At 60.3% G+C, this 26,222-nt stretch overlaps 3 protein-coding genes and 1 long non-coding RNA gene across 5 annotated transcripts; 2 read left to right on the top strand and 2 right to left on the bottom strand.

Annotated features, from left to right (window-relative positions):
* Window positions 1–2,173: 2,173 nt before the first annotated feature.
* USF2 (upstream transcription factor 2, c-fos interacting) lies at window positions 2,174–8,267 on the bottom strand. The gene is given in 11 exon segments (XM_029065311.2): window positions 2,174–2,396; window positions 2,511–2,639; window positions 6,006–6,100; window positions 6,319–6,377; window positions 6,621–6,708; window positions 6,803–6,953; window positions 7,050–7,073; window positions 7,075–7,170; window positions 7,322–7,440; window positions 7,705–7,751; window positions 8,192–8,267. Coding segments are annotated over 11 exon segments (963 nt in total). The 5' UTR covers window positions 8,257–8,267; the 3' UTR covers window positions 2,174–2,306.
* Window positions 8,268–9,494: 1,227 nt separating this feature from the next.
* On the bottom strand, window positions 9,495–14,347 carry LSR (lipolysis stimulated lipoprotein receptor). Of its 2 annotated transcripts, XM_029065246.2 has the most exons (10): window positions 13,925–14,347; window positions 12,893–13,237; window positions 12,328–12,447; window positions 11,958–12,017; window positions 11,477–11,623; window positions 11,102–11,281; window positions 10,807–10,863; window positions 10,559–10,687; window positions 9,856–10,439; window positions 9,495–9,617 (listed from the first exon to the last, which is right to left on the bottom strand). In XM_029065246.2, the coding sequence occupies exons 1-10, from the start codon at window positions 14,046–14,048 to the stop codon at window positions 9,582–9,584; spliced, it is 1,782 nt and encodes a 593-aa protein (XP_028921079.1). In that variant the 5' UTR covers window positions 14,049–14,347; the 3' UTR covers window positions 9,495–9,581. The 2 variants fall into 2 exon arrangements, with proteins under 2 accessions (XP_028921079.1, XP_028921080.1); XM_029065247.2 differs by lacking the exon at window positions 11,958–12,017 and having other exon boundaries at window positions 13,925–14,345.
* A 384-nt stretch (window positions 14,348–14,731) lies between these two features.
* LOC120638409 lies at window positions 14,732–26,158 on the top strand. Its single transcript, XR_005660061.1, has 3 exons — window positions 14,732–14,866; window positions 17,685–17,779; window positions 26,118–26,158. It is a non-coding gene; the product is annotated as an uncharacterized LOC120638409 (long non-coding RNA).
* Window positions 23,959–25,628, top strand: FAM187B (family with sequence similarity 187 member B). The gene is made up of 2 exons (XM_029064918.2): window positions 23,959–24,737; window positions 25,260–25,628. The coding sequence occupies exons 1-2, from the start codon at window positions 23,977–23,979 to the stop codon at window positions 25,609–25,611; spliced, it is 1,113 nt and encodes a 370-aa protein (XP_028920751.2). The 5' UTR covers window positions 23,959–23,976; the 3' UTR covers window positions 25,612–25,628.
* Window positions 26,159–26,222: the final 64 nt, after the last annotated feature.

Here is a 26,222-nt window from a genome sequence, read left to right as displayed (position 1 = left end):
AAACCTGCCCGGTCCTTCCCCACCCCAGACTCGGGGTCACGGTCCAGCGACAGGGGGCGGGCCGAGTGTGTGTGTGTGTGTATGTGTGTGTATTGGGGGTCTGGGTATGCAGCCCTCCCCACCACTACAGCCCTGACTCCGGGACTCAGAATGGGCACAGTGGTGAGTGGAGAGGGGATGGGGATGGAGCTCCCTCCCTTCCAGCTAACTCCATGACTGACCAATTCATAGCTGGGAAATTGTAGGGGTGGGGAGGAAGAGAGACACCAGGGGTAGAAACCCTCTCTCCTTGTGACTGTAGGACTCAAGGCTGGAAGACTGGAGTGGGTTAGGAGGGGAGTGGCAGGGAGGGGAGGTGGAGACTTGAGGATACAACCACCCCTCTCTCCCTTTCCCCACCCTATCACTGCAGGATTTAAAGGGGGCACAGAGAGGGTCACAGAGAGGACACGGTTCCCTCCCGATGCATGCAGGATGGGATGGGCGGGGGGGGGGGGGGGGTTAGTGGGTGTCACAGTGAATGGGGAGGGAATGGGCAAATTGAGACTCTCCTATTTTTCCCATCACTGTAGACACCACCACCAACCTCCCTGTCTCACAAGCCCATAAATTTAGGATTGTCCTCAATTTATCAATCTCATTCATACCCCCATATTCAGTCTGTCACAAATCCTGTCCTTTCTACCTTCACAGCATCATTAAAACCCACCCTTTCCTCTCCACCCAAACTGCTACTATGCTGATCCAAGCACTTATCCCATCCTGCTTTGACTATTGCATCAGCCTCCTTTCTGACCTCCCTACCGCCTGTCTCTCCTAACTGCAGTACTTACTCCACTCCGCTGCCCTGATTTTTCTAAAAAAGTTCACGTCTCCCCACTCAAGAACCTCCAGTGGTTGTCCATCCACCTCTGCATCCAATAGAAACTCCTCACGATGGATTTTAAAGCACTCAAATAGCCCGCCCACCTGCCCCTTCAATCTTAACTCACTGATCTACTATGGCCCAGCCCGCGTACTCTGCTCCTCTAACACCAACCTACTCACTGAATCTCAGTCTCATCTATCTCACCACCAACCCCTTGCCCACATCCTGCTCCTGGCTTGGCATTCCCTCCCTCTTTCTAATAGCCAACAAACCACCACTCTCCCCACCTTCAAAATCCTCGTCAAGTCCCATTTCCTCCAAGAGGCCTTTCTTTATCTAATATCTAAGTCTTCCTTTCCCCTATCCCTTCTCCCTTCTGCATCACCTATGTACTTGGATCTGTACCCTTTTAAGGACTTGATATTCACCCTAACCTTAGCCCCACAGCATTTATGTACGGATCTGTAGTTTATATTAATGTCTGTCTCCCCCCAGCTAGACGGTAAGCTCTTTGGGGACAGGAATCATGTCAACCAACTCTGTTGTATTGTACTCTCCCAAGCGCTTTGCCCCTTGCTCTGCAAAATAAGTGTTCAATAAGTACAACTGGCTGATGTATTGATCAGACCCAGCTCCTCCTCCTGTCCCATAAGTGTATGGCTTGGTGGGGGTGGGGAGAGGTCTACAGCTGCAGGGCTCATAGGGGCCAGGACCACCCCCCACAGGACCAAGTCCCCCCCAGAGTGGGCAGGCAGGCGGGTTGGCAGACAGACACGTGGATAGAGGGGGGGGCTGTGTGGAGACCAGTTTATTGCAGTTTAAATACCTTTCTCTCTCTCACTCACTCACTCTCTCTCATTCATAAGGAAACACACATACATACACACACACACACACACACACACACACACAGGTGGGTGGGAGGAGGCTGGGGAGGTGCAGGCCGGACTTCCCCATTCCCTCCCCGGGTCCCTCAGCCCCACCCCCACCCCAGGCCAAGACGATGGAAAGGGAAAAGGGAGCAGCCCCCAGCTCTTTGACCCCTCTCCCTCCGGAGTCCCATGGCCTTACCACCCCCCAACCCCGTTCAGCTGGATGGAGGTTTGCTTCCCCTGCCTGATGTGTTGGGGGCGGGGAGGGAAGCAGGGGGAGGCTCCGAATGCACAGAATCCGGCAGGCCTCTCACGCCTCCCTTCCCCTGCTGAGGGATCAGGGAGAGGATGGGAGCAGTGGGGCGCATGGGAGAGGTGGCAGACAGAGATGGACGGACAGATGGACGGACGGACAGACAGATGGAGGCAGAGGCTGAATCCACAGACATGCTCTCTCCCAGATTTTGTTAAAAATCTACTATAAAAAATGCAGGGGCCTGGGGAAGGGGGGGGCCACACCCCCTCCCTCTCAGGGTAGGTGCAGGGGGTCTCAGCGGGGTCAGGGGTCACTGGCGGGGCGTCTCCCCCACAATGTCCAGTCCGTGCTGCTGCAGCTGAGCCCGGAGCAGCGAGTTCTCGTTCTTCAGCTCCTCGATCTGGGGGAACAGCAGGGTCACTACTGGGAGTGGGTGGGGGGAGAGAGGGCGCTGCCGGCTTGGGAGCTGCTGGGGGGCAGGCAGGGACCTCTGCCCAACCCCCAGGGGCCTCACCTGCTGCCTTAGGAGGTCGTTGTCCACCTGCAGCCTCTCGGCCTCCTTAAATGTGTCCTGCAGGCGCTGGCTGGTCTGGCGAAGCTCCCGGATGTAGTCACAGGCTTTCGACAAGATCCCGCCCTTGCTCTGTGGGAAGAGGCCGGGGGCTGACCTAAGTGTGAGGGTGGGAGACCGGGCCAGGCCCTGAAGGTGTGAGGGGTGCGGGGATGGGCAGGGCCGGGGCTAGAGCACGGGGCTGCTCCAGACCAGGAGTCGGGGAGGTGTGGCTGCAGGGGCATTGGGGGGTGGATGTTGGGGTGTGGGAGCAGGAGACAGGCCGAGCCACTGGTGTGTGGGGAGCACGGGGATGGGCCGGGCCATAGGGGTGTGGGAGGCATTCATTTAATAGTATTTATTGAGCGCTTACTATGTGCAGAGCACTGTACTAAGTACTTGGAGCGTACAATTCGGCAGCAGATAGAGACAATCCCTGCCCAGTAACAGGCTCACAGTCTAAATGATGGGGCATGGGGAGGGGCTGGGCTCTTGGCTTCAAAGCTCTCCATCACCTCGCCGCCTCCTACCTCCCCTCTCTCCTTCTACTGCCCACCCCGTATACTCCGCTCTTCTTCCGCTCACCTCCTCACGGTCCCTCGTTTGCACCCTTCCTGCCGTCGACCTCTGGCCCACGTCCTACCGCTGTCCTAGAATGCCCTCCCTCCTCACGTCCACCAAACTCTCTTCCCCTCTTCAAAGCCCTACTGAGTGCTCACCTCCTCCAGTAGGCCTTCCCAGACTGAGCCCCCCCCCACTTTCCCTCTGCTCCTCCTCCCCATTCCCCCTTCTCCTGCCCTCTGCTCTTCCCCTCCCCACAGCACTGTATTTACATATATGTATAGACCTTATTACTCTATTTACTTTGTTAATGGTGTGTATATATCTCTGATTCTATCTTGATATTTACGCCCGACTACTTGTTTTGTTTCGTTCTGTCTCGTTTTGTTTATCTCCCCCGTTTAGACTGTGAGCCCGTTGTTGGGCAGGGATCGTCTCTGTTGCCGAACTGTACATTCATTCAATCGTATTTATTGAGTGCTTACTATGTACAAGCGCTTACTACAGTGCTCTGTACACAGTAAGCGCTCAATAAATACGACTGAATGAATGAGTGTAGGGAGGGGCTGGGCCGGGGTGGGGCGGCATGGGGATGGGCCAGGCCAGGGATGGGTAGGCAGGGGTGAGGGGTGTGAGGATGGACTGGGCCAGGAGGATGTATAGGGAATGGGGGGGGTGAGGGGGGCAGGGACAGACCAGGCCAGAAGGGTATAGGGGGCGTCAGGCCAGGCCAAGGTGGTGGTATGACAGGGGGAATAAGCCCCCATCCCATCCCATCCCCTTCACTTCACAGAAACCACCCTCTCAAAGGTAACCGTTGATCTCCTTGCCAAATCGAACGGCCTCTACTCCTTCCTAATCCTCCCCAACCTTTCAGCTGCCTTAGACGCTGTCAACCATCCCCTTCTCCTGGAAACGTTTTCCAACCTTGGCTTCACCGATGCTGTCCTCTTCTGGTTATCCTCCTATAGCTGTCTGCTTATTCTCAGTTTCTTTCGCGGGCTCCTCCCCTGCCTCCCACCCCCTAACTGTGGTGGTCCCTCAAGGTTCCGTTCTGGGTCCCCTTCTATTCTCCATCTACACCCACTCCCTTGGAGAACTGATCTGGTCCCACGGCTTCAACTACCACCTCTATGCGGATCTACATTTCCAGTCCTGATCTCTCCCTCCCTATGGTCTCGGTTTTCCTCCTGCCTACGAGGCATCTCTAGTTGGATGTCTTCCCGTCACCTCAAACTTAATATGTCTAAAACTGAACTTTTCTTCCCTCCCAAACCCTGTTCTCCCCCTACTATTCCCACCACTGTAGACCACACCACTATCCTTCCTATCTCAAAAGCCCATAACCTAGGTGTTATCTTTGACTCCTCCCTCTCATTCCACCCACATATTCAATCCATCGCCAAATCCTGTCGATTCCATCTCCACAACATTGCTAAAACCCATCCTTTCCTCTCCATCCAAACTGCTACCACATTAATCAAATCACTTATCCTATCCCATCTTGGTTACTGTATCAGCCTCCCTGCTGTCCTCCCAGCCTCCTATCTCTCCCCACTCCAGTCCACATCTGCTGCGCAGGTCATTTTTCTACGGAAATGTTCAGGACCCGTTTCCCCACTCAAGAACCTCCAGTGGTTGCCCATCCACCTCCGCATCAAACAAAAACTACTCACTGTTGCCCTTTAAAGCACTCTATCACCTTGCCCCCTCCTACCTCACCTCGCTACTCTCCTACTACAACCTGGCCCGCACACTTTGCTCCTCTAATGCTACCCTTCTCACTGTGCCTTGATTCTGTCTATCTCATCACCGACCTTTCACCCACATCCTTCCTCTGGCCTGGAAAGCCCTCCCTCCTCAAATCCAACCGATAATTACTCTCTTCCCCTTCAAAGCCTTATTGAAGGCATATCTCCAAAAAGTCTTCCCTAAGCCCTCCTTTCCTCTTCTCCCTCTCTCTACATTGCCCTGATTTGTTCCCTTCATCCAACCCCCCAGCTCCCCACTCCCATTCCCACAGCACTTATGTACATATCTGTACTTTGACTGTTTATGTTAATGTCTGTCTCCTCCTCTACACTGTTAAGTCTACTGGGGGCAGGGAACGTGTTGGCTTACTGTTATATTGTACTCCCCCAAGCGCTTAGTACAGTACTCTGCCCCTGGTAAGCTCTCAATAAATGCAATAAAATAAATAGGTAAATGAATGAATGAGCTGGGCTGAGTCAGGCCTGGAGAGCATAGGTGGTGTGGGGATGAGACAGGCCAGGGATAAGGGGGTGTGGGGATGGAGTGGAGTGGACTGGGAGTGTGTGGGGACATGGGGCTAGGAGGCCAGGCCAGGGAGGGAGAAGGTGGGAGGGGGTAGAGGATGTGGGGTTGGGCCAGGCTGGGGAGGGAGCAGGCTGGGAGGGAGCAGGGGGCATGGATTGGGCGGGAGGGTGTAGGGGGTGCGGGGCCAGGCCAGACCAGGGATGGAGCAGGCTGGGAGGGCGTGTGGGGATTGGCCAGGATGGGGTAGGGTGGGGCAGGGCGTGGGGTTGGACCGGTGTAGCAACGGGTCGAGTCAGGACTGGACAGGCGCAGGGACAAGCCGGGCCAGTTGAGTAGGGGGGGAGGAGGAGTGGCACAGAGACTAGACATGGTGTGGGGGTGGGTTAAACCCCCAGGGGTTGGGGGGTGAGGAGACGACAGGGCCAGAAGGGTGGGAGGGTGTGGGACTGGGCCAGACGAGGAGTCGGGGGGAGGGTGGGTCCAGCTGGCCCAGGAGGGTGAGAGGACCTGGGGATAATAAAGGGCAGGCGGGGCTGAGGGGTGCGGGCAAGCCGGGACGGGGTGGTGGGACAAGGGGGAGGGCCGGGGGCAAGGCCGGGGGCAGAGCGGGGGAGGTCTCACTGCTCCGGTCTTGCTGTTGTCCGTGTTGCAGTCTGGAATGATCTTTGACAGCTGCACGATCCAGTTGTTGATCTTGTCTCGCCGCCGCCGCTCCACTGTGAACAGAGGTCCCGGGGCCGCGTGAGGGGATGGGCAGGGGTGAGAGGGAGAACTTCCCTATGCTCGGGACCTGTGGGTGACCCATAGGTGGATCTCACAGGACCACAGCCCAGAAGGGAAGCTGGACACTGAGGTGGTCTCAAAGGGCCAAAGCCCGGGGAGCATATAGACGCCAGGTGGTCGCGGGGCCCGAGTGGGTGGATGGGGCCATCACCTTCGTTGTGCTGGGCTCGTCTCCTCTCATCCCGAGGCGTCCGGGTCCCGTCCATCTTCCTAGAGGATGAGTCACCGTGAGCCCCCTTGGGAAGAGTGGCCCCTAGGCCCTGCTCCCACCGGCCCCCAGCCCCGGCTCCGCTCTCACCAGCCCCCAGCTCCCCCTGGCCCCGGCCCCACTCCCACCGGCCCCCGGCTCCCCCCGGCCCCGGCCCCACTCCCACCGGCCCCCGGCTCCCCCCGGCCCCGGCCCCACTCCCACCGGCTCCCACTGGCCCCGGCCCCGCTCCCCCCAGTTCTCACGGGGAATAAGGGTGGGTACGGGGGGCTATGGTGCGCTGCGTCCCCGTCTGCAGGACGTCTTGTGGCGTCATCATCACGTAGAACTGACCTGAGGGGAGGCGAGTCAGATCCTCCCTCAGCCCCTGCCCCTGCCCACCTCCCCCGGGGCCCCAGCTCCCCCCCCCAGGCCCCTCTGCCCCCACCTCCGGCCTGCAGGTTCTGGTCCGTGGTCTGCACCGACACGGCCGTGGCGTCAGCCACACTGGACGCCGGGAAGTACGCAAACCTGGTCTCTCCACTGACGGCCTCAGCTGCAGGACTGCCCCCATTGCTGAACGGATTCTGAATGACGGCCTGGAGACGGGGAAAGGGGAGGGAGGCGGCGGGTGAGGAGGGGGGGTGGGGATCGGAAGCGGCGAACTCTGCGGCCCGCGGGCCCTCCGGACCCACCTGAGCCACGGCCTGCTGCCCCCCCGGTAAACGCCGCCGTGGAGACCACGCTGACCGCCCCCGTGGCATCCCCCTGCCCGTCCAGCTGACCGTCCGTCACCTGGACCACGCGATACGTCACCTGCAGGGGGCAACGCACAGTGGGTGAGTGAAGGGGGACGGGGCCGCCGGGCGGGTGTTGGGGTCAGTCCCGCGGGGCCCCCCTCCTGCCCCCCCAACCCCTGGACCCCTGCCCCCCGCCCCCCCCACCTCCTTCCCCTCCCCTCCTTGACCTGTCCGCCATTGTTCTCTGTGCGGAACTGGTACTGGATGTTGTGGTCGGCGAACGCGGTCTGCTGGACGCTGGCGATGGCCACTGCCGTCTGCTCCTCGGGTCCGGGGCCTTCCCCGGCTGTGGGGTTGTGGTGGGGGGGGAATGGGGGTAGAGGTGAAGGGGAATGGGGGTAGGGGTGGACGGAGAATGGGGATGGGGTGGACGGAGAATGGGGATAGGGGTGAAGAGGGGAATGGGGGTAAGGGTGGGGTGGGTCCAAGTGTCAGGGCCGACCAGCTGGCCCCCCCCTCCTCCCCGCCCCCCCGGCACGGGCAGGGTGGGGGCTCCGGGCCCCTTTCTCCGCCCCCCCCCCCCCCCCCCCCGCCCAGACGCCCCCCTCACCTTCCTGCAGCTCCACTCCCTCCTCCGCCTCCGGTCCTTTCTCGTGGCTGCAGGAGTGGACGGGGGACGGATTGTGACTGACAGACGGCCCGATGGAGGGGTGACGGTCGGGAGCCTCCCCCTCCCGCCTTCTCCCTGCCTAACCCCGGGGCGGCGGGCCCAGTTGTCCGGAGCAGCTCCGGCTCAGCCCCGCCGGAGGGGCCCCGGGGAGCCCGGGGGGGCGCGGAGGGCCGGATGTCTTTCCGACGGACGGCAGGGCTCCTCCCCGCCGTCCCAGGCCCCGGTCCCCGCGGCGACCGCTCCCCCCGCCCCGGCTCCGCCTGGTGCCCCCCGGTGCTCGGGTCCCCCCGGGTCCGGCCCCGCTCCCCGCCCCGGTCCCCCGCCCCCGTCCCCGTCCCCGGCGGCGGCCGCGCGGCCTCCATTTTGTGTCCCGGGCTCCCGGCCGGATCATGGCCGCCCCGGCGGGAGCCCCGCGGGCCGCGCTTACCTGGCGGCGGCGGCGGCGACGGTGGCCGAGGCTGCGGGGTCCAGACCCGGATCCAGCATGTCCATGGGGGGGGCGGGGGCGGGGGGGGCGCGGGCCCGGGGGGAGGGGCGGGGAAGGGGGGGAGGGGAGCGGGGCGGCCGGGGGGCGGGGGGGGGCCGGGGGGCCCGGGGGCCCGGGCCGCCGCTCAGGCCGCGCGGCAGGAGGGGACGGAGGAGACGCGGGAGCCGCTCGCGCTGATCACGGGGACAAACACTCGGGTCATGTGAGGGGGAGATGCCGCCGCCGCCGCCGCCGCCGCCCTCCTCCTCGCCCGAGCTGCCGCCGCCGCCGCCGCCGCCGCTCCCCTGCTCCCCGGCTCCTCGGGCGGCGGCTCCGGGGCCCCGGGCGCGGACCGCCCGCTCCTCCCGCTCCCGCTCCCCGGCGCGGTGGGCCCGGGCCTCGGCTCGCTCCGGAGCTGGATCTCGGGGTCCGATCGCCGGCCGCCGCCTTCCCGCCTCCTCCCTCTCGCCCCCGTCCCCGTCCCCGTCCCTCTCCGGCGGGGCTTCGGCCTCGGCCCGGCGGCGGATCGCGCTGCTGCTGCTGCTGCTGCCGCCGCCCCCGCCCCCGCCGCCGCCGCTTTCGATTTTTTCTTTCCTCCCTTTTTTTTTTTTTTTTTCTCTTTTGCTAAAGCTGCGCGCGCGCAGCGACCGAGGCGCGAGCCCTGGGCCGACGCGGGGCGGGCGGGGGCGCGGGCGCGCGCGCGCGCGGGAGCTCTCCGGGGCGCGCGCTCCGCCTCCTACGGCGCTCTGAGCTCGGGCGCGCGCGGCGCCGGCTCGCTCCGGCGCGCGCGGGAGGAACCCTCCCCGCCCCCCCCCCCCCACACACACGGGACCGGGGAGGGGAGATGGTGCGGGGAGGGGAGAGGTCGGGGTGGCGGGGCCGAGGAGCTGCTGAATGGGGGGGGGGAGGGGTGAAGGACGCATGCGCGCCCATGGCGGCCGGGGAGAATGGGAGGCCTCCCGGGAGAAACCGCGGGACCGGGCGCATGCGCGCGACAGGGAGGAGCCTGGGCCGCGCACGTCGCGGGCGCGGCCCGCCGCCGCCGCCGCCGCCGCCGCCGCAGGACGACTCGGTTCCGGCTCCGCCCGGTGCGGGCGGGGGAATCGCCGACCGCCGAAATCTCCTTCCCGCGCGCCGCCGCCGCCCCAAGAATAGGACGCGGGCTGCGCTTCCCCCGCTGCCCACGAGGCGGCGTCGTGAGCGCTCTCTCTGGCGGCCCGCCCCCCCCGCCCCCGCGGCCATCCTAGGCGGAGGATGCTCAGCGTCAGGTCTGCAAACTTTATTAGGATAGTCTCCCCCCTCCCTCCCCCCCACTTAGAAAACGGACAAAAATCAGCGGCGCTCGCGCGGCTCACACCACGAGACTCTCTCGACTCAGCGTCAGGGTCTGGAGGAGGAAAAGAGCCGTCGGCAACGGAGGGGTGGGGGTCCGGCCTCCCGCTCTCATCCCACCGACGGGGCCCGGCCTTTAACGTGTGGGTCACCCTGCCTCCCCCTCCCCACACCGGCAGCCCCTCGGGACCAGGAACCGCACCGGATCCCACCTCTGTGCCTCTGGGTTTACGTGCACGCACCCGTCTGCGTGTGCGCGCGCACGCACCCCCCACCCTGGAGCCACCCCGCACCTTCAGCCTCCGTTCCCTGGACGACTGTGACTCCGTCTCGCAGTACGGGGGAGGAGGAGGGGGGAAGGCGGCGGCAGGATCCTCGTCCTCGACCTCGTCGTCTTCCTCCTGCTCCCCCCTCCTCGGCCTCCTCCGGTCCCTGTCCCCCTTCCTCCTCAGGGCCTCCTCCAGATGCTGCCCGTCGTAGTGGGGCTCCCGGGAGCGCGCCCGGGGGTGTTGGTAGGAGTAGGGGTCGTGATGGGGTCGTGGGCGGTCGCCCCGGGGCTCGGCCTCCTGGATGAATCGCAGGTCGTCGCGGCTGTGACTGCGCGGGGCGTAGGCTCCCTCCTGGGCCCGGCCCCTGGCCGGACGCCTCCGGCCCTCCGACTCGGCGGAACCGGGGCGGAGGTCCAGGTCGTCCAGGGCATCCAACGAGTGGGCCCGTCCCCGGGGCCGACCGGCCCCCCGTTCCCACGCTGGCTCCCGGCCCCGGCCCCCGGCCCCCCAGCCCCGGTCCTCGTCCGTGTCGCGGAGGGGGCTGAGGGGGCGGGGCCTGGAGTGGGGGCGGCTCTCTGTTTCGTGGAGCGAGGTCACTTCACTCATGGCTGGGGGGGCAGAGGAGGTGAGGGTCAGCGGAGTGGGGGAGGGGCGGGGGGAAACTCTTCCCACCCCACCCCCACCCCCCCAGGAACCCACCCCACTCGCGGGACTCGGGGCCGCCTACCTCTGTCCACACGCCCGTTGGCCAGGCCCGGGCGTGCGGGGTCAAAGTTGGCCAGCTCCTTCTCCATGTAGTAGAGAACACGCATAGAGTCGTCCTGGTTGGCCTGGATCCGGTAGCCACTGCGGATGTCTGTATGGGTACACGCACGGATGGTGGACGTCACGGCCACCTCCTTGCCCCCCACCCTTAGACAACTGCTCCCCCTCCACGACCCGCCCTGGGAGACCCCGGGGCGACCCGGTCCTTACCGGACCCGACGCTGCTATCTGTGTCCCTCAGCAATGGCACCTGCGAGTCGTGGCCCACTGAGGACAAAGGGTAAGCCAGGTCATCAACTTCGGGGGTCCTCCTCCTCTCTGGGCAGCCCCTTACTTTGCGGATCCTCCCCACCTCTGGACACCTCCCCTCTTGGCCCTTCCCCCACGTCCTTGGACAACCCCTCCACTCCTGGGAAACACCCCAAGCCCTCCCCTCAGCCCCCGGGGGGGGTCCTTCCTCCGCTTTTCCCCCAAGCCCACCCCACCGTCCTCCCATCAGGCTCACGGGAGCTCTGCTGGTCGACGTTGTTGGTGTAGCCAGTGTAGATGGGCCCCATGGGGATCATGGCGGCAGGGGGAGGGGCCCTGGCTGGCGGCAGGTGGGTGTAGGCGCTGGGGGCAGCGTACACGCTTGGGGCGTAAATGCTGGGGACCCCAGAGGTGGCAGCCTTCCCTGCGGCGTACACTGCGGGAACAGAGAAGGAGCGTCACCAGAGCCGGGAGGTCCCCGCCGGTCCCGGTTGAGGGAGCACCCGAACGGAAACCGAACCTTGGGGGACCTGGGGTGGAAGTGGGGGTGCTAGGTCCAGGCCCCAGGGAAGCAGGCAGTGGGACGGGCCCGCGGGGGGGACGGACGGACGGACGGCGGAACGTCACTCACGAGCTTCGGGGCAGCAGCAGCGCTGGGGGCAGCACGGGCAGCGCACGTAGCAGCAGCAGCTGTGTGGGCAGCACTGGCACCAGCACACGCCCAGGAGGATGATCACCAGGAGGGCGGCCAGCACCACCACGACCACGAACAACCAGTCTGTGGGGGCGCACGGTGCGTGAGGGCAAGGGCGCGGCCGCGGACGGGAGGGCGGGCTCAGGGAAAGGCACGGCCACGGACGGGCAGGACACATGGGGGACTCGACGGGACACGCACGCACACACAGAGAGCACCAACCCCCGGGGCGGGGCCTCCGACTGACTACCCTGCAGGACCAAGCGGGGGGGTGGGGGGGGGGACACCAGGTTGGGGGGCCGGGGGCGGGGAGAGAGAGGTAGGGACACAAAGGTTAGGGTGACAGGCCGAGAAGACGGGGTGAGAGGTGGGGGGGGGGGGAGCTGCCCGCCTCGTCCCCTGCCCGCCCCCCCCATACCTGGCATGACCCCTATCTCAAACCCGGGAAGGAGCTGGGCCCCGCCCGCCCGCGTCCTGCCTGGAGGGACAGAGAAACAGGATTACAGGGAGGAAGGGGGCCGGGCCCTCCGCTCCATCAGGCCATCACCAGGAGGGAGCCGATGGGGCAGCCCCCTGCCCCCAGCCCCTCCGTCTGTCCGACTCGGTGTATGTTTTGTGTGTGTGTGTGTGTGTGTGTGTGTGTTGAGGGGAACGGGGAGGGCACGTCCCATTGGCTCCGGGACAGACAGAGCGAAGCGTGGTCGGACGGACAGACGGACAGACAGACAGACACGGGAGGAGGGGTGGGAGGAGGCAGCCGGGGGTGCCCGGTGGCTCCTGGCCCTCACCCAGGACGATGAGCTCAGCGTACGCCTCGTTGTTCCCCTGCAGGTCCTGGGCTGACACCACGGAGCAGTAATAGACCCCGCTGTCACCCCAGGCCGTCTGCTCAAACACCAGGTCGGCATCTGCAAGGGAAGGGGCAGGCTGGGGGACCGAGGGGCCCAGGGATGATGTGCCTCGCCCCCCCCGCCCCCAAACCTGCCTCTCCCCCAACCCCGGCCTTCTCCCCCCCGCCTCCCATCCATCCTCACCACCTGCCCCACCCTCCCACCGCCTCCAGGACTCTTGGGCTTGGGGGAAAGCCCAACTAATGAGTGGTGGGAAACAGCCCAGCCGGCACATCCTGTTTCCTCTTCTCCGCGGGCGCCAATTAGCGAAACCCCTCAGTTGTCCCCAGCGGGGAGGATCGCTGGTGCTCATTAAGCACCGACTGTGTGCAAAGTCCTGTGCCGAGTGCAGGAAAGGGAATCCCGTGGGGTCCCCGGCCCACAGCGGGCTCGGGCTCACGGGCCGGGGAGGGAAATCGGATCCCGAGGGGAAACCCGGCCCCGCTCCCTCCGCCCCACGTACTGCCGGTGATGGTGACTCGCCGGCCCTGATAGTAGTCGCCCAGGGTGACCGAGTTGCCCTGCTTGGTGGCCACCACGCGGACGGTGCGGACGCCGTCCTGACACTCCACGTAGGGATTGTAGCCGGGGTTCCCCGCGGCCAGCTGGGCGTTGAGCTGGCTGTCGGCGCTGGCCGGCGAGAAGGCGTCAGCGATGCGGTCGCGGCAGAAGGACTTGAACTTCCAGGTGACGATGGGGGCGTTGGGGTTCCCCGAGAACTGGTAGGTGCAGGGCAGCGTCACGGGCTGGAACAGGATCACCACGTGGAAGGGGTCCGACACGGTCACCTGGATGGAATCGGCCGGGGCTGCCACAATGGAGACACGGGGTCGGGGGGAGGGTCAGCGAGGGCTGGAACCCCCCCCCCCCAGCGGGTGCAGGGGGTCAAAGGGGGCGGGGGATTTCCAGGGACCCCATCTCCCAACACCGGCCCTTAGCCCAGGAGGGGGTTCAGTTCGGGGCAAAGCTGAGATGGAGGGATGGAGGTTGAGGGCCACTCCCAGCCTCCAACCCGAGCCGCCTCCCCCACCCCCCACCGTCCCTTCGATCAATCAGTAGTAGTTTTTGAGTGCTTACTGTGTGCAGGGCAGTGTGCTAAACCTCTGGGAAAGGACAATGAATTGAGTTGGTAGACACGACGCCTGCCCCCAAAGGGCTTCCAATCTCTCCCCGCCCTGTGGCCCTCAGCCCGCTGTCCGCCCCCCCCCTTCCCCACACATCTCACCCAACCCATCAGTGGCATCTACTGAGCGCCTGCTCTATGCAGAGCACTGTACTAAGCGCTCGGGAGAGTACCCTGTAGCAGAGTGGGTCGACACGTTCTCTGCTCACAAAGGGTTTCCCGCCCAGAGGACCCGCCCCGGACGACGGCACGGCCCGCCCCCTCCCCGGGACCGAGCCCCGGCGCCGCCCCACCCCCCGCCAGGATCCAGCGGCTCCGGTGAGTCCCGGTGGGGGGCGGAGGGGGGGAGGAGGAGGCCCCGGGCCGTCCTACCTGAGCACCAGGGGGTCAGCAGCAGCAGCAGGAGGCCCAGCAGCGGGGCCGGGGAGCCCGGGGCGAGACGGGGTGCGCCCCATCGGGAGCCCGGCAACGGACGGGACGCCGCCGCCGGAGCCATAGGCGCTCCCGTTCCGCTCTGCGCTCCGTCCCGTCCCGTCCCGTCCCGTCCCGCCGCTCCCAGGTAGGCGGGGGCGAAGGGCAGGAGGCGGAGCGGCCCACCGCGTCGGGGAGAGGGAACCCACCTTCGGCCGGACCCCTCCCTGGACTTAGTTCCCACATTTCCCTTCCCCCCCAGTCTTCGGGACAACGGGACCGAAGTTGGTCCCAAGTTCCGTGGCGTCCCGATCCTCCTCCACCTTCTGGGAATCCCGTCCGTAATCCCTAGCCTTCCCTCCCCCCCCGCCCCGGAATGGATCCTCCCAGGTAGATGGAGGAGGAGGACGGCCCGGTCCAAGGGGTGGGGCGCGGGGGGTTGACCCTTCCCCTCCCTCCCTGGAGCCCCGGAAATGGACGGGCCCAGCTGCGGACGGGCAGGGGGAGGGCGACAACGAGGAATCGAGGGGAGGGCGGCCCTCTCCCCGCCCCCCCCCCCCCGTCGCGGCTCGGTGGGCCGGCCCAGGTGAGCGACGCGGAAGCGAGAAAAGGGAGCCCGGAGCGTTCCACCTGTCCGGAGGCGGGGCCGCCCCCCTCCGCCCACGTGACCCCCGCCTCGCTCGGCGTCTCCCCCTCGGTCGATGGGCCGGCCCGGGGATTCAGAGGGAAAAGAGCGGGAGGGAGATTCCAACTCGGCCCCCCGAGGGGACGCCGAGGAGGCCCCGCTCTCCTCCCGCAACTTTGCCGGCAGAGTGGGCCGGCCGCCGCGCGGGAGGGCTCTGCCGTTACGGGGAGGACGGAGGGAGGGTCGGCTCGGTCCCGGACCCCGAACCCAATCCGTCGGTAAGAGTTGGCGCTTACACTCCGCAGAGCCCCTTGTACTCGGGGCTTGGGAGTCCATCAATCAGTCGATGGTAATGTTGGTATTTGCTAAGCGCTTACTATGTGCAGAGCGCTGTTCTAAGTGCTAGGGTAGATACAGGGTCATCAGGTGGCCCCACGTGAAGCTCACAGTTAATCCCCATTTCACAGATGAGGGAACGGAGGCCCAGAGAAGTGAAGTGACTTGCCCACAGCCACCCAGCTGACAAGTGGCAAAGCCGGGATTCGAACCCATGACCTCTGACTCCCAAGCCCGGGCTCTTTGCACTGAGCCACGCTGGTATTTACTGAGAGCTTCCTGTGGACAGTGTGAGGTGGGGAGGATGGCGATGACACTGGGAGTGTCTCCCTTTGTTGCCGAATTGAACTGTCCAAGCGCTCAGTTCAGTGCTTCGCACACAGTAGGCGCTCGAGAAATACGAATGAATGAATGTGGGCGAGTTACGGGAAAGACGGGGCTTGGGTGGGAAGGTGAAGGAATTCCATTTTGAACATGTTAGGTTCCAAGTATGTGATGGTGGGACATCCAAGCAGAGATGTTTTGAAAGCAGAAGTGGGACTGTAGACTAGACTCTAGACTGTAAACTTGTCGCGGGCAGGGAATGTGTCTGCTTACTGTGCTATTGTACTCCCCCAAGCGCTTAGTACAGTGCTCTCACACAGCACGCGCCCCATAAATGCGATTGAATAGTAATAATGGTGGCATTTGTTAAGCGCTTACTATGTGCAAAGCACTGTTCTAAGCACTGGGGGGATACAAGGTGATCAGGTTGTCCCACGTGGGGCTCACAGTTTTAATCCCCATTTTACAGATGAGGGAGCTGAGGCACAGAGAAGTGAAATGACTTGCCCAAAGTCACACAACTGGCAAGGGCGGAGCTGGGATTAGAACCCATGACCTCTGACTCCCAAGCCCGGGCTCTTTCCACTGAGTCACACTGCTTCTCTAGGGGACTGCAGAGAAGGAGAGAGGTAAGGGCTGGAGAGGTAGATTTGGGAATCGTCCATGTCGAGGTGATAGTTGAAGCTGTGGGAGTGAGTGTAGGTGGAAAATAGATGTGGACCCGAAAATGAGTCCTGAGGGGCCTTCACAGTTAGAAGCTGGGAAGCAGAGGAGGTAGCCCGTGAAAGAGAGTGAGAAGGAGCCAGCTGGAGCCATCAGAGGGATAAAAGAAGAGGAAAGGACAGTGTCAGTGAAGCGAAGCCTAGGTGATATTTCGCAGAATAATAATAATGTTGGTATTTGTTAAGCGCTTACTATATGCAGAGCACTGTTCTAAGCGCTATGGTAGATACAGGGTAATCAGATTGTTCCACATGAGGCTCACAGTCTTAATCCCCATTTTACAGATGAGGGAACTGAGGCACAGAGAAGTTAAGTGACTTGCCCACAGCCACACAGCTGACAAGTGGCAGAGCTGGGATTCAAACCCATGACCGCCGACTCCCAAGCCCGTGCTCTTTCCACTGAGCCACGCTGCTTCTCTAATAAGGGGTGGTTTGTCGTATGAAAGGCAGTTGAGGGGTCGAGGAGGATGAGGATGGAGTATAGATTTGGCAAGAAGAAGTTCATTCATGACCTTTGAGAGGGCGGTTTACGAGGATTGAAGGGGGTGGAAGCCAGAATGGAGGGGGCCAAGGAGAGAATTGGAGGAGAGGAGATGGAGACGGTGGGTGTTGACAACTTGCTCAAGGAGCTGGGAGAGGAATGGTAGGAGGGAGATGAGGTGATAACTGGAGGGAGCTGTGGGGTCAAAGGGAGGGGGTTTTAGGATGGGGGGACATGAGTGTATTTGAAAGCCATGGAAAAGAAACCATTGGAAAGTGAGCAGTTGAAGATGGTGAACAGAGTAGGAAGAGAGGAGCGGTCAAGTGTTTTGATGAGGTGTGAAGAGGTGGCTTCAGAGGCGCAGATGGAGGGGGTGGCTTTTGAGAAATGGCGGAACATCTTCTCCTGAAATACTGCTGGGAAAGATGAGAGAGTCAAAAGGGGGGCAGGCGGAGGGAGGAACTGGAGAGCAGGGGAGATTTTAGGGAGATCATGCCTGATGGTTTCAACTTTTTCAAAGTATACGGCCAAATCATTAGAGGCAAGGGCTTGGGGAAAAGTCGGTTTAAGGAAATACTTAAAAGTTTATACTTAAAAGTCAGAAACAACTAGCCAGGGAGGTGGGCATGGGAGTAAATCAGGTTGGAAAAATGATGTTGCTAGAAGAGGACAAAGTTAAAGTAGATGAGGATGAAATGAAGATGAAAGAGTGTGGCAAGAGGAAAGAGCATGGACCTACTTTCTAATTCTGGCTCTGCATGACTGCTGTGTAACCTTGGGCAAGTCACTTAATTTATCTGCCTCAGTTACCTCATCTGTAAAATGGAGATAAAATCCTATTCTCTCCTACTTAATAATAGTAATAATAATAATAATGATATTTAAGTGCTTACAATGTGCCAAGCACTGTTCTAAGCACTGGAGTAGATACAAGGCAATCAGGTTGTCCCACTTGGGGCTCATAGTCTTAATCCCCATTTTACGGATGAGGTAACCGAGGCACAGAGAAGTTAAGTGATTTGCCCAAAGTCACACAGCTGACAAGTGGCAGAGCCGGGATTAGAACCCACGTCCTCTGACTCTCAAGCCTTTCCCATGAGCCACACCCCCATGTGGGATATGGACTATTTCCAACCTGATTAACTTGTATCTACCCCAGTGGTTAGAACAGTGCTTGGTGCATGGTAAGCGCTTAAAAACCCTATTATTATTATCATTATTATTATTTAGATGGACTTGGATGACCTGGTGTCTGGATTTCCACCAACAGCACTTCAAACACAGGAGCCGAGAAAGTGGACTGTGGAGATGATCCAAGGATGCAGGTTAGTGGTACCGGATCGATGAAGGGACAGGGAAGCGAGGGAGTCACGTTCAGTGGGGAGGGTAGTGTGGAGGGCCAGAGTTTTTGCATCTAAGGAAGGTAGTTTGGGTGTGGAGGTCAATTGGAGCATGGTGGGAAAACAATAGCATTAATAGATACTATCCCTGCCCTCAGCGAGCTTGCAGTCTAGCCAGGAAGACAGATACTAGAATAAATTGCAGGCAGTGGGAAGAAATGGAATTTTAAAATATGCACATAAATTCAATCGAGGGAGGGGGTTAGGGGCTGGTGTGCATGCAAGTGCTTAGTTGATGCAGAAGTGCTGAAGTGACAGTTAAGGGGGTGAGGAGGGTAGGGAGATGTACCTCCATCTCATCTATCCATAGAGAAGCAGCGTGGCTCAGTGGAAAGAGCATGGGCTTGGGAGTCAGAGATAGTGGATTCTAATCCCGGCTCTGCCACTTGTCAGCTGTGTGACTTTGGGCAAGTCACTTAACTTCTCTGTGCCTCAGTTACCTCATCTGTAAAATGGGGATTAAGACTGTGAGCCCCATGTGGTACAACCTAATTACCTTGAATCTACCCCAGCGCTTAGAACAGGGCTTGGCACATAGTAAGCGCTTAACAAATACCATTATTATTATTATCTATCGCCACCGATCTCTCGCCCACACCCTGCCTCCTCATATCAGACAGGTAATTGCCCTCCCCCACTTCAAAGCCTTATTGAAGGCACATCTCCTCCAAGAAGTCTTCCCTGCCTAAACCCTCCTTTCCTCTTCTCCCACTCCCTTCTGCGTCGCCTTGACTTGCTCTCTTCGTTCATCTTCCCTCTCATCCCCACAGGACAAATGTATATATGTGTATATCTCTAATTCTACTTATAATTAATGTTGGTATTTGTTAAGCGCTTACTATGTGCCGAGCACTGTTCTAAGCGCTGGGGTAGACACAGGGGAATCAGGTTGTCCCACCTGGGGCTCACAGTCTTAATCCCCATTTTACAGATGAGGGAACTGAGGCACAGAGAAGTTAAGTGACTTGCCCACAGTCACACATCTGACAAGTGGCCGAGCTGGGATTCGAACTCATGAGCCCTGACTCCAAAGCCCGTGCTCTTTCCACTGAGCCACGCTGCTTCTCATATAGAGAGACATATAGAGTCTCTCATATAAAGAGACACTTATATTGGTGTCTCTTTACTTGTATTAATGTCTGTCTCCCCCCGCCACCCCTAGGCTGTGAATCTGTTGCGGGCAGGGATTTTCCGTCTATTTGCTGTATTGTACTTTCCAAGTGCTTAGTACAGTGCACTGCCCACAGTCATCACTCAAAAAATACGATTGAATGAATGAATGAAAGTCTCACCGACACTGTCCTCTCCCGGTTTTCCTCCTATCTCTCTGGCTGCTCCTTCTCAGTTTCTTTCACAGGCTTTTCCTGCTTCCCACCCTCTAACTGTGGAGGTGCCTCAAAGCTCTGGGTCCCTTTCTATTCTCCGTCAACACCCACTCCCTCGGAGAACTCAGTGGCACTCCTGGCTTCAGCTACCCCCTCTAAGCCGATGATACTCAGATCTCCCTCTCCAGCTCTGACCTCCCTCCTTTTCTGCAGTCTCACATTTCCTCCTACTTTTGGAGCATCTCTACTTGGCTGCTTCACCAGCATCTCCACCTTAATATGTCCAAACAGAACTCCTCTTCGTCTCATCCAAACCCCGTCCTCCTCCAGACTTTCCCATCCCTGTAGATAGCACCACCATCCTCCCTGTCTCACAAGCCTGAAACCTTAACGTTATCCTCGACTCATCTCTCATTCAACCCACGTGTTCAACCTGTCACCAAATCCTGCCAGTCCTACCTGCACAACAGGTCTAAAAATCCACCCTTTCCTCTCCATCCTAACTACTACCCTGTTTGGCCAAACACTTATCATGTCCCACCTTGACTACTGCATCAGCCTCCTCGCCAACCTCCCTGCCTCCAATCTCTCTTCTCTCCAGTCTCTGTTGCACTCTTCTTGCCGGGATCATTTTCCTTAAAAAAGTTGAGGCCATGTTTTCCCTCTCCTCAAGAACCTTCAGTGGTTCCCCAGACACCTCTGCCACAAACAGAAACTCCTTACCATCAGCTTTAAGGCACTCAGCTCAACCCCTCCTCCCTTATCTTGCTGATCTCCTACTACAATCCAGCCCTTATGCTTTGCTCCTTTAATGCCAACCTACTCACTGTACCCCAGTCTCATCTTTCTCTCCTCCAACTCCTTGGGTCGGTCCTCTCTATGGCCTGGAATTCCCTCCTCCCAGCATATGAGCCAGACCACCACGGCCCCAACTTCATTCACATCTCCGCCCAGAGTCCTTCCCTTTGCTTTCACTTCTCCTATTAGCCCTCAGTTCTGCGTCACTTCCCTTATGTGCCCTCTTCTCTCTTTTTTTTTATGGTATTTGTTAAGTGCTCACTATGTGCCAGGTATCGTACTAAGCGACTACTGGGGCAGATACAAGGAAGGTACTCAAGTTGGGCGTAGTCCATATCTCACATGGGACTCACAGTCTTAATCACCATTTTACAGATGAGGTGCCTGAGGCTCAGAGAAGTGAAGTGACTTGCCCAAGGTCATACAGGAGACCAGTGGCAGAGCTGGGATTAGAACCCAGGTCCTTCTGACTCCCTGGCCCAGGCTCTAGCCACTAGATCATTCTGCTTCTCTAAGGGACTTGCATAAGGTCACACAGGAGGAGTGTAGCAGAGTTGGGATTAGAACTCAGGTCCTCTGGCTCCCAGGCCCAGATTCTCTCCACTAAGCCACGCTACTTCAATGTGCCATCAACTTTAAGCGCTTAGTACAGTGCTCTGCAAACAGTAAGTGCTCAATAAATACAACTGAAATACGATTGAATGCTCACACCCTCCTTCCTGCCTGGAACTCCTTCCCCTTTTGCATGCAACAGACCACTGCTCTCCCCATCTTTTTGGTGTCTGTGTGGTATCGGTTAAGTGCTAGCTATGGGTCAAGCATTGTTCCAAGTTCCGGGGTAGATACAAGATAATCAGGTTGGACTCAGTCCTTGTCCCCCCTAGGGCTCACAGTCTTAATCCCCAATTTTCAGATGATGTAATTGAGGCACAGAGAAGTTCTAAGCATCTTGCCCAAGATCCCACAGCAGACAAGCGGCAGGGCCCGGGTTAGAACCCAGGTCCTCTGACTCCTAGGCTCTTTCCTCTAGGCCACACCGCTTCTCATTTTTAATAGCGGTTCTTCATATCCCTACTAACAATGCATCTCTGCCCGGAAGTCTTTCCTGACTAACCTCTCAGATCCTAATCCTATTTTCCCTCCCTATTGTTTCACCATGCACTTGAGCGTCTAATTACAAACACGTAAGTATTCACCCAACCCCCAAACCCACAGCACTATTTACCTCTCCTTATACTATTGATTTTTAATGTCTGTCTCCACCACTAGATTGGTAAACTCCTTGAGGGCAGGGATGTGTCTGCTTACTTCACTGTACACACCCAAGTGCTCAGTACAGTGCTCCTGCACACAGTAAGTGATCCATAAATACCACTGGTTGTTCAACTGACTGAGCTTCTGATTCACCTAAGCACTTAAGTACTCAGAACTCCCCATAGCACCTCTGCACATATCTTTTCGCTTGATCACTTCCTCCTATCCGTAATTTATTTTAGTGTCTGTCTCCCACTAGATGGTAACTTCCTTGAGGGCGGGGACAGTGCCTTCTAATGCTGATACTCCTCAAACATTCAGAACAGTGCTCTGCACCCAGTAGGTGCTCAAATAGTCCTGCAAGCCAGAGTTCAGGGACAAAGAAGATGCATGAATGGCCAAGAGGAATTATAATAATTATGGCAGCCTAATATAATCAACAAATCCCATTTATTAGGCTGCTATAATTATAATAATTCCTTTCTATTATCCTTTCTCCTTATAATGAGTGTGGTATTTATCAAGCATTTACTCTGTGCCAAGCCCTGTACTAAGTGCTGGGGGAGATACAAGATAATCAATAAATCAGTCATAGTTATTGAGTGCTTACTATGTGCAGAGCACTGTACCAAGCCCTTGGGAGAGTACAGTACAACTGAATTAACAGACACATTCCCTGCCCATAGTGAGTTTATAGTCTAGAGGGGGAGACAACCAGGTCCCCCAAGGGGCTCACAGTCTAAGTAAGAGGGAGAACAGGTAATGAATCCTCCTTTTGCAGCTGAGAGAACTGAGGCACAGAGAAGTGAAGTGACCTGCCCAGGATTTGAACCCAGATCCTCTGACTCCTAGGCCCGAGCTCTTTCCACTAAGCACACTAACCTCTTCCACTAAGCTGGGGAAGAGGCGCGGTGAGGGGGAATGGTGGTTTTCCTCTGTGCCCGCCCGGAGAAGCCACTGCGCATGGTGAGATTCACCCATGGGTGCTTGTGGGACTCACAAGGCTGATCCGGGGGCCTCGGTCCCAGCAACGCACGCTACCCCCCCGCCGCCACCACTCCCACCGCTCTGCTAGGAAGCCACTTTGTGATTCTGGGAGCCTTTGGTCAGTGACCATATGTACATGTCCCATTCTCCTTCTTCATCCTGGCTGCCACTCACTGGAATAGCCGCTCCTCTGCTATTGTTGGCTCCTCAAGAGCGGGGATCACGTCTGCTCATTCTCTTGCTCTCATTACATTGCTCTGCACACTGCCAGTGCCAGCTAATACTGCTGATTGAAGGCTACTCTCTGATAGGAGGCCTAGGAGTATTCTCTAGCTAGGATCCTCCTGGCAGCGGGCGTAATGAGATGCCTCGCTAATTGTCACAATCTGGAATCTCTCACTTTTCTTCTTGGGCACAGGGGCATCTTTGAGACCCTGCAGCAGCTCCTCAGTGGCCCTTATGTTGAGGAAGACCTGATGTATCTGTTGGGGCGTGGCGGGGTAGAGTGGGGCGCCTCCTCCCTGCTTGTGAAGGACGAGGGGGGCAGGTCTGGGAACTTGGCCATTTCTCACGACTCTGACTGTTGCCCCCGCCCCTCCCCGCCCTCCCACTCGATGGGATGATGTGCACATCTTGGCATGTCGGGGGTGTTGGTACCTTGGGCGGTGGAAGGCGGGCTGAAGAGAACGTGGTCCCGCTGTCACCCTAACCAACTGTCTGCCACTTTCCCTCCGTGTCTGGACTGAGGCCGGACCTGTCATCCCTCTCCAGAGGCGCCACGATGGCACGAACCGGGCCGTGCTGGGGCTCTGGTCGACGCGTGGGAGTTCTCGGGGTGGGGGCGAACTGCCAGGCTTGGGTCTCTCCCGCCACCCGTCACACACGGTCCTTGACTTGGGGCCAGGTGGCGAGATCCAGGGCTGTGCCAGCCTCATGGCGGGTCAGGCCCCAGGCCGCCGCAATGGCCCACCACCATCCCCATTCCGCCAGACTCTTTCTGAGGTGGTGTTAATGAACCAAGTTCAGCTGCCCATGCAGCCGTGCCCAGTGGTGTGCCCAGTGGTGTGCCCAGGCTGCCAGATGACCAGCGTACAGAGAAATGTCCCTTTGTGCATGCGCGGGGGTGTCAGTTTCGTATCCCGTCCCGCCTGGCTGCTGTGATGTCCCAGCAAGGCTGCATGCGGCAGGGCCGTTCTCTGGAAGCTGAGCATTCAGCCGCCTCGGTAGTTGGAACCACTTTAAACCCACGGGAACTGCAATGCCAGGCTCAGGCTCCCGCCCAGCACCGGGCAGATCCTCTGGCCCGGCCTCCTGCCCCTCCGTGCACTGGGCAGACCCTCCAGCACAAGCCTAGGCTCCTGGCAGGGGAGACTTCTGGGCCTCAGTGCAGCCAGGCAATCGGTGTTCGGCCGCGCTTCTGTGGAAGGACTTTTCCGTCTGTCGGGTATGGGGTGCCCGCCCCAACCCCACCGCCAGCGGGACTCGGGATCGAGTTGTGTGTGCAGCTGTGGTGCTGACTTGCGCCGCACCATCCGCGGTCCCCTGGCCAGCTCCCCGTCGCCCATGGCATGCTGGACAGAGGGGCCGGGGCTGCGAGGGGTGGGGAGAGGGGCAGGCAGGGCCCACGCCGGGTCTCGGGGAGACCGGGCCCTTTGGGAGGGGCAGCGGGGCGGGACCCCCAGTTCCAGGGCGCGGGTGGAGCAGGGTTCCACGCTGATGTCACAGTGAGTCCGGCTCTTCTCTCCCCGCCGGGTCCCTATGGCGCTGGCTGTGGCCATGGCCGCCACCACCCGGCTCCTGCTCCTCCTGGTTTTGGGGTCCCATGGGTGCCGGTCCATCTTGTGCCCCGGTGGCGGGGAGCCCTGCCGCCTGGCCTTCGTGTCGCACAACCCCGCCATGCTCCCTTGCGCCGCCGCCCCCCGGGCTGCCTGGGCCTTCCGCCCCCTGACCCCAGGCCTCGGGGCGCCGTCGGGCCTCCTCCCGCCCGGGGCCGCCGTGGTGGCGTCTGGCGCCCTCCGCCTCGACCGGCCCACGCCCAATGCATCTGGCCTCTACCGCTGCCGGGACCGAGACGGACACACGCGCGCGCTCTACGAGGTGGACTTCCAGCCGGCCGAGGCCCTGCGGCTCAGCCACGCGGGGCTGGGCCAGCGGGCCCTGGGCCCCGAGCCGGTGCGGGGGCAGGAGTCGGCCGGGGTCGGGGCTGCGGGGTCAGGGGTCGGGGCGGCGCTGTTGACACGCTGGGGGCCGTGGCAGCGGTGTAGCCGGTGTGGGGCCCCGGGCGAGCGGAAGCGGCTGGGCCTCTGCTTCGCGTTGCGTCCCCCTGGCGGCCCGCGGCCATGCGGCCTGGCCCAGCCTCCGGGGCGCGGCCGGGGGCCCGAGCTCAGGATCGAGCCCTGCTGGGAGCCCTGCGATGCCGCCGGACCCGCACCCGGACCCCTGCTGGTCGCAGGCCGCTACGAGGTCCCCCAGGGCGGCGGGGCCATCTGGCTGACCTGTCCCTCGGGCTCCATTTACAGGTGGGAGCGGGACCCGGGTTCTAATCCCCACTGACTCCGATTCGTAACTGCTGCGTGACCCAGGGCGAATCACGTCACCTTTCTGGGCCTCCGCTACTTCATCTGCAAAATGGGGATAATAATAATAATAATGTTATTTGTTAAGTGCTTACTATGTGCAAAGCACTGTTCTAAGCGCTGGGGGGGGGCACAAGGTGATCGGATTGTCCCTCATGGGGCTCACAGTCTTAATCCCCATTTTACAAATGAGGGAACTGAGGCACAGAGAAGGGAAGTGACACAGCTGACAGGTGGTGGAGTGGGGATTAGAACTCATGACCTCTGACACATAGTAAGCGCTTAACAAATACCAACGTTATTATTAACAGTGCTTGGCGTACAGTAAGCGCTTACCAACTACCACAGTTATTCCTTATTATTCGGTGGGGGTCCGGAGGTGGGGCGGAAGAGTGGGGAGGGGAGGGATGGGGGGCCCGGGGGCGGCTCCTGATGTGAACGTTTCCCCCGCACTGGACCCCGCAGGCCTGTGGCCTGGCTGGGCGAGTCCCGAGCCCTGACGTGGCTGGAACAGCTGCAGCCCAACGCGTCGGACTCGCCGGGCCCCGTCCTGGACCCGGCCACGGGCGGCAGCCGCCTCCGCGTCTCCTCCCCCGGCCTCTACCGCTGCTTCGTGGGCCAGAGGCTGGCGGGTCGCTTCGTGCTGGCGCGGCCCGGGCCCCCGCCGCCGGACCCGGCCGAGCTGCGCCGGGCGCAGGCCGCGGTAGAGGCGCTGCTGGCCGCCAGCGGGGCGGCTCTGCTGGCCCTTCTGGCCCTGAGTGCGGGGGCCGCCTGCGGAGGGGGCGGCGGGGGCGGCGGGGGCCCCCACAGGAAATAAACGGCCTACGGACTCACGCGAGGCCTCTACTGTACTCCTCTGTCTGGGGCAGGGGGCGGTTAATAATAATAATGTGGGTATTTGTTAAGCACCCACTATAATAACGTTGGTATTTGTTAAGCACTTACTATGTGCAGAGCACTGTTCTAAGCGCTGGGGTAGATACAGGGTAATCAGGTTGTCCCACATGAGGCTCACAGTTAATCCCCATTTTACAGATGAGGTAACTGAGGCACAGAGAAGTGAAGTGACTTGCCCACAATCACACAGCTGACAAGTGGCAGAGCCGGGAGTCGAACTCATGATCTCTGACTCCGAAGCCCAGGCTCTTTCCACCGAGTGACGCTGCTTCCCAGGCACTGTTCCAAGCGCTGGGGTAATAATAATAATAATGATGGTATTCTTTAAGCGCTTACTATGTGCAAAGCACCGTTCTAAGCGCTGGGGGATACAAGGTGATCAGGTTGTCCCACGTGGGGCTCACAGTTTTCATCCCCATTTTACAGGTGAGGCAACTGAGGCCCCGGAGAAGTGAAGTGACTTGCCCAAAGTCACACAGCTGGCAAGCGGCAGAGCCGGGATTAGAACCCACGACCTCTGACTCCCAAGCC

The sequence above is a fragment of the Ornithorhynchus anatinus genome, chromosome 5, assembly GCF_004115215.2.
Source record: "Ornithorhynchus anatinus isolate Pmale09 chromosome 5, mOrnAna1.pri.v4, whole genome shotgun sequence".
NCBI lineage: Eukaryota > Metazoa > Chordata > Mammalia > Monotremata > Ornithorhynchidae > Ornithorhynchus > Ornithorhynchus anatinus.
Note: the sequence above shows the minus strand (reverse complement) of the source record. Positions and strands in the feature narration are given on the sequence as shown.

Coding starts and splice junctions, on each gene's coding strand:
- LSR (XM_029065246.2), bottom strand. CDS start 14,048: ATGGCTCCGGCGGCGGCGTCCCGTCCGTTGCCGGGCTCCCGATGGGGC. Junction 10,864..11,101: donor CGTCGACCAGCAGAGCTCCC/GTGAGCCTGATG, acceptor CTTTGTCCTCAG/TGGGCCACGACTCGCAGGTG. Junction 9,618..9,855: donor CCAGGGAACGGAGGCTGAAG/GTGCGGGGTGGC, acceptor TTCCTCCTCCAG/ACCCTGACGCTGAGTCGAGA.
- FAM187B (XM_029064918.2), top strand. CDS start 23,977: ATGGCGCTGGCTGTGGCCATGGCCGCCACCACCCGGCTCCTGCTCCTC. Junction 24,738..25,259: donor CCCTCGGGCTCCATTTACAG/GTGGGAGCGGGA, acceptor TGGACCCCGCAG/GCCTGTGGCCTGGCTGGGCG.